This window comes from Molothrus aeneus, chromosome 2 (genome assembly GCF_037042795.1).
Source record: "Molothrus aeneus isolate 106 chromosome 2, BPBGC_Maene_1.0, whole genome shotgun sequence".
NCBI classification, from domain to species: Eukaryota; Metazoa; Chordata; class Aves; order Passeriformes; family Icteridae; genus Molothrus; species Molothrus aeneus.
The window spans coordinates 108,298,227-108,310,679 of record NC_089647.1 but is presented as its reverse complement, the minus strand read 5'-3'; the positions used below and the strand labels follow the sequence as shown (position 1 = coordinate 108,310,679).

The 12,453-nt window shown below is 40.1% G+C and overlaps 1 protein-coding gene across 1 annotated transcript in view; it reads right to left on the bottom strand.

Moving 5' to 3' along the window:
- Positions 1 to 1,664: 1,664 nt before the first annotated feature.
- Positions 1,665 to 12,453, bottom strand: part of LANCL3 (LanC like family member 3) — a 37,480-nt gene continuing 26,691 nt past the window's right edge. The window contains exons 2-5 of the mRNA XM_066545472.1: positions 11,182 to 11,305; positions 10,209 to 10,406; positions 9,068 to 9,275; positions 1,665 to 8,025 (exon numbers count right to left, since the gene is read on the bottom strand). Coding sequence (XP_066401569.1) covers positions 7,866 to 8,025; positions 9,068 to 9,275; positions 10,209 to 10,406; positions 11,182 to 11,305 — 690 coding nt within the window. The 3' untranslated portion in view covers positions 1,665 to 7,865. The remainder of the gene's footprint in view (positions 8,026 to 9,067; positions 9,276 to 10,208; positions 10,407 to 11,181; positions 11,306 to 12,453) is intronic.

Below are 12,453 nucleotides of genomic sequence, written 5' to 3'. Positions count from 1 at the left end.
TGAGGGCACTTGGTCAGGCTGGGGGTTCGCACAGCCACGGCATCGCTTGGGCTGGAGGAGAACCACACTGAGTGCCACGTCCGGGCTTTCCTGAAGCACCTCCAGGGACAGTGACTCCACCACTTACATGGGCAGCCCGTTCCAGTGTCTAATCATCCTTTCTGTGAAGAGATTCTGCCTGATGTCCAACCTAAACCTCCCCGGTGCAGCTTGAGATCATGTCCTTTAGTCCTATCACTGTTTGCCTGTGAGAAGAGACTGACCCCACCTGGCTGCACCCTCCTGTCAGGGACTTGTGGAGAGTGATAAAATAGAGATCTGAAAGGAAGACACAAGGGCTTTCTTCCTTCTGTACCAGGAGGAACCCTGTGCAGCAATAAAGGCTGAGAGATGATTTAATTAATAAACAAACAAACCCCACAACTAAACCAAACAAAGGCAGAAAAGGAGTTGTGAGTGCAGGAGAGCCTCCCCTGATGCACCCAGCTCAGAGTCCCTGATCAGGGCAGTGTGGCAGTGTCAGAGGTGCCCTTTTAGCTCTTTTCCAGGTGCCTCTCCTCTTGCTTGCCAGATCTATTCCTTCAAAGGTTCCCTGGGCCACAGAACGCTGAGCCCTGCTGTGACACCAGCTGTTGACCTGCAGCATTTGCCTGCTGTCCCTGGGCCTTTCCCCCTCACCAGCAGGATTCTTTCTCCTTCACCACCGAAATTCTGGAGTCCTGGAGATATGTACGGTCACCCCAGCAGTTATCTCCAATGCCTGCATGGATGAGCAGCACAAGGTGACAGCCTGAGGAGAAGGCAAGCCTTTGTAATCCTTCCATTAAATCCTGAACCTGAGCACCTGGCAAGAAACAAAACTGAGGTACCAAGCCAGGTTGGCAGATGCTGCCTGTGTCCTGCACAGGAGTCTCCAGTCATCGCTTCTCTCCTCCTCTTGGTGCAGGTACCTGGTTGGTGCTCAGCTGGCTCTGGTGGTAGATCTTTGTTCCTGCCTGTTCCCAGGTAGCTGCTGATCACCCTGTGGGGGTTACCTACACACCTGGGACCTACAGGAGCACAAGAGGAAGGCAAGACAAGAAGTCTGAGATATTACTAATGGGATAACACTACTGGCTACTTCTACTTATCTGCTACTGTTCTTCAATGCAAGTTAGGGTGTCGCCAGATTTACACAAAAGTGACAATAAACACTTGGCCATTTCTTTAACTACTGCACTGGTAAATCTGGAGTCCCATTGCTCAGCTCAAGTTGAGGTAAGCTCATGATGATAAAGATGGAAACCTTGTTGTGGGCAGGCCAAGGTGAATTTAATGCTTGTATTCTTCACTGGGAATGGAGTGTCTTTCTGGAAAGGGAAGAGGCTATGGAAACTGAGATTTAAGCAGACTGACAATAAATACCTGAAAATAAATACCTACAGTGGGAAACTTCAATCTACAGGCCAAAAACAACCTGTCTTGTCTTATAGGAAACTACCATAAGGTGTTTTATCTAAGTGCTGTGTGCAGCCTGGATGATTTATCTCATTCTAAAATGATTTATTTTACTTTTGATAACCACTGAAAAGCTTTTGGAGCACTGAGTCATGACTATTCTGGAAGGAAGTGTTGCCAGCACTATGAAAGGTAAGTACAGAAATAAACAATCTAATGCAAAATCATACTCTTCAAGGTTGGACTTTTATTTAAGGCAAAATATAATCACAGCTTTAATATTCATAATATGGATATACACAGTTTGTTCTGCCACTATGAAGCTTAGTATTATCACTGCTTTTAAAAAGCTATAAAATCTAGTTTCTATCATAATCTACAATACAAAACTAATACAATAAACACATTCTGAAAGATCACAGTGTTTAAAATATTAGAAAAGCAGGGGTCCTGCTTTCAAACAATAAGGTGCATCTCTAAAGAATCAAATCAACCTTGATTCTACAGGCTTGTACCACATCATGGCTGTGAATGGCTGTAACACTGAGAAACCAATCTAGGGTGTGGCACATACTCAAGGAATGAACATCACACACTGGAATATACTGAATAATCAAGTGTCACCAACACAAACTAGACATTAAATAATGCCATTTAAGTTCCCTGTACTTTTTATTTGTATTGGTATTCACATCTATTGCAGAGATCTCAAGATAAAATGTGTATAAATTGCCATCAAACAGGGCCCTGCATATGCAAACACCTGTGCTTTCCTCATACCATGCAGACAAGCCTTACTAATTCCATGGGACTCATGTGTAAAGGAAAGTTTGTAGGCCTGGGGTCTGGAATGACATAGTTTAACCCCTGTTTCACACATGTGGAAGGAGCTACCTTACATGCCTGGAATCAAGCAGAGGTTCACCACGGACATCAGCAGGTGGCCTATCAGGCTCTTAAAATGAGTGCAGAAGGCCAATTCAGTGACAAAACCAGACCATTGTTAAAGGACATCCTTCTCTCTTGTGTGGTCATGGCAATGAAGACAGAAGCAGAGTTAAATTTCTGATCACACAGCCTTTCTCTTCTATATGATATAAAAATATATGTTGGACTAGAATCTGTTTTCTATTCCCTATTGGATATAATTGACTTAAGGACTTCTACATAGTCATACAATGCTGTTGCTGGGTATCAGTACACTTTAAAATCTCTTGTATTCAAATATCATTATACCACTTGGCAAAATAAGCTTTGAAATAATTTTCTGCCATTCTAATTGGTATTACTGTACTTGACCTAAATGCCTCCATCTTCTCTTTGAGTCATGCCATGAAGAAAGTCAAGGGACTCCCTTCTAAGCATTAAAATAAATATGGCCTTACGTATTTTCAAGCAGATTGGTATTAATAAATTTGTTTTTTGAGAGCATGATGTAGAATTTCCAATATACGAGGTATAGGACCAATGGTGACAGTACAAATTAGCCAAGTTTAATATTCAAAGGCAAGATTGAAAGTTGGTGCTATTGGCTTCTTGAATGTATTTATTTAATCTGCCTTATCATGGATAGTGCACATCACTTCTGTTCCATTAAAAGATAGGAGTAGGCAGTAGGTTCAGCTACAGGCAACTCCTTCACAGGCAAATGTTTTTTAACATTTGATGACTTTGCTATAATGGCAATGGAGTGCTGTTCAAGGCAGCTGAAACATGCACAGTGCTTACTGTACCACTACTGTGCTATTCCTTTGGAAAATGCCTGTTCACCTCCCTAAATTGCTGTATTGTTTTGTGGGCCCTGAGCATTTTTGGCTTATGGCTTTGAAGTATGTTGTTCCCCTCATAGTGGGATTTTTGGTCATTTTCTTCTTTCTTTTCAATTTAGCTTTCTGCTGCTACTACTTAGTCTTAGAGATCTTTATATGAAATGAAATATCTTCTCAGAGCAGTCCAGGCTGTGCTGCCAGCCAGCAATTGTTAATTCTTCAGAGCACGATTACTCTTTGAAAATCAATCGGGCAATTTTAGTCCTGATATACTAATCTTCCTACAGATTAGAATATGCACTCATGCCAGTGAATATTCAAGGTATGTAGAAGATTACTGCACCTGAGATTTACTTGGCAGACCTCAGAGATCCAAAGAACAAGGATATAGTCTCAAAATGCATGCATACACTAAAATAGGTCACTGTTGGCATAAAACATGCAATATGTTGGCAGATGCTGTAACTGTATATGCAGAAAACTATATGAGTACAAAAACTTGATTGCTTATCAAAGTTTCCATTTGCACATATTGCCCCTCCATGTTTCTGAATACAGCAGATACCTATGGTTCATTTTTTTCCACAGTATTAAAAATACTGGTCAGTATTCTTGTCATATTCTTTCCATGTCCATATATAATCAGTATTAGAACATCAAAGTGGCATTACTTAATTTGACAGAGTAGCAATAAAGGTGATCCCTTTCCTTGCATTCCCTTATGTATACTTCCCAGAACTACTTAAAAATGAATTTTGGAATGTTTAGCCATTTCACTTGGTTTCAATTGTCTTGACAGAACTGAAACACTGAAGCATGGAGAAATGACCATGCTCCCTAGAAAGTCTCTGTTTTATTTAATGAAGTAAAACACCAGTGACAGTTGTTATACAAGATAATGATTTTTTCTTAGCAGGTGGGAAATGGCACAGCCAGAGAGAAGAGACCATCTGGGAGCATAAAATAATGTAATGCAAGTTAGTAGAACACCCTGCTTAAGCAAAATCAATCAATCTTATTTTCAAGAACAAAAGACCTGGGCTGCTTCTTCAGCCTCTTCAAGTTATTCAAAGGTTGGGAAACAAAAGCAGGGAAATTGAAGGCAACAATGATGCAATCAAAGCAGATATTGAAAGCAGTGGCACAAAATAAACATGTTATTATGATGAGAAGTTGTGAGTAGCAATTGAAAATAAAGATATATTTGTTAGAACTGTACTGCTGATAAAACTTACAGCATCTGGTTCTATGAATCCTAAAATCAATAAATCTGGGCACTACAGATCTAGCTTCCCTCAAAATTATTCCCTGACAGTAATCTATGGATGGCGGGCTAAAAGTCATGAACAGTATATAGCTCCTTAAACTGATGTGTAATCTACAGCTTTACTCACAAATAGCACCACACAAACACAGGTACATCACAAATAAGCACCAATACCCACATAATGCATCCTCTTTGCTTTAACAGCATAATCAGAAATACTATTATATCACTTAAATTCCTATTACCTACACTTTAGAAACTAAACACAACCAAGGAACTAATGTGCAAACATGACGTAGTTACTGTGTTTTACACCCTGGAAGAGGCTTCTCCAATTTCCCACAACACAGTCTTTTGACAGCACCAGGGCAGAATCTGTTAATGTGTTCAGGAATACATTTTCCAGTCCATAAGGGCCCAGTTTGGGAGCAGGAGGAGACAGCATTCCATGGAGAATGTCTAGCAAAGTTTGCAAGGTTGATTTCTTAAAGCAGGAAGAAGGGTACACAGAGGACCTTAATTTTTATTACACTGGAAAGTGCTGGCAGCTCTACTCAGGTTGCTGTTCTGTCAATGTCTTAAAAGCAACAAATAAAGATTGCAACAGCACATTTGTAAGAGCATATATATTAGAGAGAAAAAAATCAGATAAGAAAATAAAGAAGGGAAAGCTGAAAAAACCCTGCTGATTTAATGAGCATTTTCCAGAGAGCCCTGGGGTGTATTTGCACTGTGTTCAGAAGCTGTGACTGCAGCACATCTAGAAGCCACCTTAACCCAGCCAGGTCAGGTAAGAAAAGCCACAAATCTCTGAGAGTGAGCTCAAACTGCCATGTCTGATGAAAGAGATGAACAAGTATGTTCCAAGATTTTTACCAGATGTATCCCATGAGACTGGATGTTCGTGTGCTGCCCTTGCCAGAACCAGTGCTGAACTCACATAACCTGCAGAAATGTTTGGGACCTAGATTTCAAACACTGGGTGGTTCCATGGGTTTTCTCATTGTTGAATGGACTAACTTTTACACAAATAACTGTTTTGTCTCTCCAAAACATGTGGCTTCATATACAGAGAATGGCTGTGGGGACAGGAGATCTGTTTTGAGTGTGCTGTTGCTCACAACATAGAGAAGATCAGAGTCTCCTCTGAATGTGAACTGGAAGAAATTCTACAGACAGAGACACACAGGAAAAAACACTAGAAAACTGACACTGAGCTCAATGTTTATTCCCTGGCATTTGTGAAGATTCACATTTAGAAGAAGTGGATAGGCCAAGTTTTACCTTCGTTAAACTTTTCCTTAAGAAGGCTCCAGTTATGAAATATAGGAGCCAAATGTGTTACAGGAACCAACTAGATAAAAAATCCTAATGGATTTGGGATCTTCACTGCTGACAGTTGCCTCTGCTCTGGTCTAACAGGAGCATTTCCACAGGGCTGGGCAGAGCACACTCCCATATCCACTGACTTTTTGATTCAGCCTCATGTGTACACCCTCCCTATGGAATTCATCCCTCTGTGTGCACACATCTCACTGCTCAGAGTAACCAAGTAAGTGACATTAGTGGCTTTCTTAAAAGACCATACAGCCTTTTAACCTATGTGTTTTAATAAACACATAAGTATATTGAATTTTAACATTTCCATTCACTAAAAGATAGCTAAATTCTTGACAAACTGATACAGAACTGCACTGCTTTATTCACCAGAGAACTATGGTTATTTCTAAGTAATTAATTAGAGCTGCATAGTGAAAGACAGAGTAACAGAAATCCTTATCTGCAGCTCATAATAATGTAAGCCATCTCATTAAAATAACAGTAGCAAGAGCAGGAAGGGATTATTATATTAAAATGTGGGAGGATTTCAAGACCCAGCTCCATCTTATAGCCTGATCAAAGCCCACTGAAATGAAATGGGAACTTTAATCCATTAGGCATTAAAAATAAAGAAATTGTAATCTCCTCCAGCTGAGAATGCAGGAAGAGGGACTGCATTGTTTGGCAGTGCATGTACAGCAGCTTTTTCTCTCCAACTTCAGTTTTTGACATATTGGTCTTCCCGATTTGTCTTTATATATATTATTAACATATAAATAAAAATAAATAAACAGTAAATAGATTTTAAATACAGATATTAATTTTCTATTTTTTAGTACAAATCTATGTTAGTGTTTTCTTTAGCTTTCAAGTACCATTTCATCATATCTACAATACACAGAAAACAGCATGTATTTGCAACTATACATGCTAGTGCAACTAGGATTGAGCAAACCATTTATTCCTATCTAAATTATTTTCTAGCTAAAAATCATTTGGGCATATACAATATCTTGCTAACTAGGAAAAAAAGCAATTTTGAGTTTTGTTATCAGGTTTTTTCTGAGGATCAGTATGCCACCCCATGACTGTATTCACTTTGCAGGGTTTGTAGTGAAGAATTCATCATGGAAAATAGGTTTTCCATCATCTGAAAAACTTAGGGTACTGTTCAGAAATGCTGCTATAAGTAATTAATTTTTAAAGGAAGCTTTTGTATCACTGAACAATACTTATCTGGCAATGCTCTATCATGAAGAAAGCATCTGCCTACTGCATCTTTGCTACAGAACTTTTCCATCCAAGTCTTCTCCATGGCTCCACCCATCTACCATGTGACTGGGAAAATACAGACAAGACATGACACAGTTACAGTAGATCAGAAAGGAGACCAGCTCCTTGCCACAGACTAAGCTCTAGTAGGAAAGGTCCAATTCAGTGCTCATTTACCCAAATGAGACCCCACTTGCTGAAATGAACTGTGAAACTGCAGCCTGAACACTCAGCTATCTACAGAACTGCCATTATATGAGGACCAAAGAGCTCAAAGATACAGATTTTCCTAATATATTTTACTAAAACTAGCAGATGTGGTTTAGGGTAAAAAAGCCCCAGATTTTGCCTTTGTGCAGTGCAGTGACATGTCTACAACACCCTCCCCAGTTAGTGAATTGCTCCATGAATGGTTTTTGTGGGACTCTTTTTAAAATCTTTTAGGTGCATCACTGTTTCTTCTTTGCATATCCCTGCAATTCTAGCTTGCCTTTTTTTCACCAAATTAAGTTTGATAATGCCCCTTTCTCTCTCACTTGAATAATTAGATAAATATCTATGACATCAGATTCAATCAGCTCCCCCATTTTTTTTCCCCACTGACCCATTTATTTTGACCACACACTTCCCCACCCCCCAAGCCCCAGTGTGTGTTGGTTTTGATCTGACTCCCAGCTACATTAAGGCTAACATTAGTGGTACCCCAGCTCGTTTTGTACATAGCCTGTCTGGAAAAGTAAGTGGAACTGCAGGTGCCCTCTCCCACTACCTCCAGGACTGGCCCTGGAGAACATCAGTCTTTAGACAAAGACACTGAAGAGAGGAAACTCGGCTTGGTTGGGTTGCAGCAAGTCAGTCAGGAAACACACAGTTCCTGAAAAACCTTCATACAGACTATATACACTTTCTAGTGCCCGGGAACCAGACTTAAATTCTTCTGTAAATAAGAACTCTGCAAACCTAAGAGAGAAAAAAAAGAGTTTGTTATTACTTTGTGTTCCTCTCAGTCTACATGTTTGGAAGCATCATTTTCATAACACTCGGTAATTTAAGAAAGTAGAATGATCAGTATTTAACCTTTTCTGCAAATTCTACACTATCCAATTTCCACAAGATACTGAGGTTCATTAGATCCAGAAGAGACAAACCTTTGCAATCCGTGTGTGCATTATGCTTGTTTGAGAGCTATAAACTTTTTCTGATTTCTGTAATATGTATCATTAAACAAATACTTTTTGATAACTTTTAGGATGCAAGCAATGTTTCACATCAATGCAACAAATTGTGTAATGCTGAAATAGCTACACAAATTAAAAAAAATAAGCAAAAGGCTGAAAATCAGTCATCTTAATTACTATACCACTTCCCCTTGTTACTCTGTGCTGTAAGGAAAACAGTAACAAACATGGAATAGTATGTTTTTAAACAGGTACAGTAAACTAGAGATACATAGTTAAAGATAACTGCAGCACCATGAGAGAATTTTTACTGGACCACATGTGCCTGCACTCAGACAAAACAAAATTAACCCCACTAGCTAAGCCAAAGGTGGGAATGAGAAAATAAAAAAATATAAAATAACTACACACCATATCCTATATTTACTTTTCACTTCTAATGATATGGAATAGTGTTAAATGCTCTGAAAAAAATCCTAACAAATCATGTCTTACCCTACTCCTGGACTTGGGCACACAGCTTGTGTGAGTTCTGCCACCACATCAGAATGGACCTGGATGCACGTGACCCCTCCACATGCAGCCCAGTTCCCTCTGTAGCAACCAGGCTTCTGGGCAAGGAGAGAGTCTGGGAGAACCCAGGCAGCCTGGAATGGGACTGCAGAGCTCCCACAGACTGCACCCAGCCCAGAACTCACAGCCAGAATTGATCCTGAACCTTCAACACTCAGGTTACATCCGAGGGTGGTGATCACAGACTCTGCTCTAACAACGTTCCTGAAACTTTCTGGCATTACCTAAATCCAGAAGACAGGAATGCTCACCTCTGTGCCCTGTATATGTATTTGGAGTTGCCAGTGAGCCTGTAGAGCAGCAGGAACACATAAGCACTACCAGCCACCCCATGGCAAATGCCAGGGCCCTTCTTCAGGAGGCCTTTCTGCCAGGTGAGCTCTCCACAGCGGATACAAGTGTCCAGATACTGAGGCTTCTTGGAAACCAGGTAAGCTTTGGCAAAAAGATATGCAATGCCTAGGAAAAGAGCAGTGAGGTTGTCTTTTGTAAAAAGCACACCAAGGGTTTCGAAGAACACCTAAGAAAATAAAGATTAATACACTAAAAAAACTGCAGGCTGTGCTCTAGACATGTCAGTGTAGCCTCAAAATGCTCCATGAAGGGGGAGTATCTGCTATGCTAAAAACACACAGTAAATGTTATTATCTACTCCCTGTGACAATACCACTTTCAATCTTTTCAAGGCATTATTGAATTTCAGGGTTTACTCCAACATTCCCAGACTTTCATAATTTTAAAAGAGCAGTCACATTTTTGCCTTTAAACACTAAACTCTATTGGCTCCAAATCCCCATCTACTCATCTGCTTACATTGACAGAAACACAAGGATGGGCAAAGTAACTTCTTACATTGACAACAGATACAAACTTTTACTAAATGACAAAAACAAACTCACTTTTTTTTCCCCAATGAGGCATACACTGCTTTATTCTAGTTATACACAGTTATGCATACTAACTTCTGCTAAAAAAAAAAAGCTATTTGGTTTATTTTTAGAGGGGATTTAAATAAATTAGTCATCATCTTCACCAGAGCACTGCACAGGTCAGTTCACAGTAACCTTATGCACATCACACATAACTAACTCAAGTGCCTAAGGAAATGTTCAGCTGACTTGTGGTGTGAATTTAACAAACACTGCAGTAGCTGAAGTGTTCTTGTAAGCTACATCTGTGTTATTACCCAAGAACAGTGATGGGATACAGGTTTTCCTGGGGAAGAACAATAGCAATTAATGAATTTCCCCATCTCAAAGTGTAACTTTTTTATGTCCTTTGGGTTTTTTTTCACTTTGGTCGAATTTAACCTGAGATTCTACATGGAATCACCTAATATGGAAAAGCAATGTGATCAGCATCTGGCTGTGCATAGATCAATGGGAAAAGAACCTGGAGCTCCATGGCACCAGTGCACCAGCTCGTTCTCCCTCTCGATGGTCTCCCCCAGCTCAGGGGGCCAGTTGCTGTTCTGCTCCTGGTCCATCAGGAAATCCACACTCTGCCACACCAGCTCCTGATCTGCTGGCTGCAGGTACTCGTAATAGGAGAGCAACATCTGCAGGATTGAGGAAAGCCCATGTGCTGCCCCTGGAAAAAAGAGAAACAATTGAATTAGAGGGTGGGTTTAGGTCCTGTCTGCACCTCATTGCAACTTTCCCTTGGGATAGGTTTCCTTGTCAATAGCATGGCTCCTTCATCTTCTTTATGCATACTGAAATAGTGCTTGGAATAAAAGATTTCTAGGTGCCTAACACCACATTTTACTACTTCTGTCATTTCTAGTTCCTCTAGCTCTGCAAAATATATGTATGAATTCCTGCTGCTCTCACTCTGATATGACTGAAACTCACTGTAGGAAATTAAACTGAACCTGAACTGAATTCTGTTTCAAGGTGTTACTCTTCTTAACACACTGCTGAATCTGGGCCATATATTTGCATTTGCTGAATGCAAATTGAAACTGGGCCATAAATTGGTATTTCCAGTTACTGACTTGACAGTATCAGTCAGGTAACACCTAAATTTCAGTGCAAGAACTGTCTGTACTTGCCAGGGTCTGTGAACACACAACTCAGTGACTGCTCTCTCTGCTCCTCTGCCAGGGAACTGTGAGCCAATCTCACACTTTCTGCAGTGATTCTGTGCCTTGAGAAGCCCACAAGGGCCCTGCCCAGTGGCCTTTCCCCTCTGCTTCAGGTGAGCTCTGACCCAGCTGCCCATGAGGAGGAGGAGGATGGATGGTCCCAACTGGCTCAGGAGAAATCCCACACTGTAGATTTTATGTATTTTATTCTTGAAATGCCTCCTAGCTCAGCATCTCCACACAGCACCACTCTCAGAGGTGTTGGTGTGTTTTACTCACCGAGATACTCTGTTCCATAGTAGGAATACATCAGTGGGACTGGTTTCCTCTTCTTCACTGCATACTGTTTTCCTGATTCTAGTATGGCCAGGCAAATTGATTTAATTTGTGCTGCAGTCAGCACCTAAACAGAAACATCAAACAAACATCAAGTCTATTATAATTATTCAATTTTTAAGGTTATTTTTTCAGGAGTCTGCTTTTTTGCCAGTGCACAGGATGCAGTACTGCCTTTAATCTTATAAATATGCTGTAATGTACATCATTATTAGGAGTTCCTTACATAACACAGTTGATTTACATAATGTTTCTCAAAACCAGAGTTTCATCCTGTCTCAGGAAGTGAATGTCAAATCTTTAGCTGCACAGATGAGGTGAAAAGAGGCCCTGTAAGAGTCTTTCCTTCCCAGAAATCCTTCAGTCTGATGGAAGCTGACAACAAGCAGCAGGCAAGCTGCAGAACAGCAGCCTCCAGACTGGGGGAAGAGGCATTAGGAGAAGACAAAGGAAAAGATAAAGGAAGTAAATGCTACAGGCTTTATTGGGACACACTGACCCAGACAGATTTTTCTACACACAAGATTTTTAAAAAAAGGAAGCAAGAAAGTTATTAAATTGTTACTAAATCACTACTATATGTGAGGGTTTAGAAACCTCTTAGTAAAAGAATCAGACTTTCTTAATACAGGAAAATGCTAAGAAAAATGAAGTGCAAGACAGGCTTCTATGAGGATAGACCAGCTATGCCTGTGGGACTTTAGCATCACAAACAGGTGAATGCAGTGCCTAAAAATGACTAATGCCTTACTCTTAGAGGTGTCAGAAGTGAGACTGACAAATCACACATTTCACCAGACATGAACTTTTCCATGTTAATGATCTCAAGCATCCAGTGAGAGATCAGTTTTACAGGGTTTGACTACAACTCTAATTACATGCAATTCACAGCAATCATCAGCAATATCCTGGGTCAGCCACACCTGGACATTACTGACCAATACCTAGGACAAATAAATAATTTAACCAAAGTACTGTTTTAGCTTTAGGGAAAAGCCCAGATGGAAGCAGTACTTTGAAGAAATATATTTCAACTTGTGAAAAGAGAACTGAGAAAGCAAAAAGGAAAAATGACACAGAAAAAAAAAAGGAAAAGACTGTACAAACAATCTTGACAAGATAAAGAGCAATCCTAAAATTAACTAGAATATCAGAAAATAATGTCTTTGAAATGTTTCTGAACACATTTTGGGCTTGCTATAATTTGTATTATCA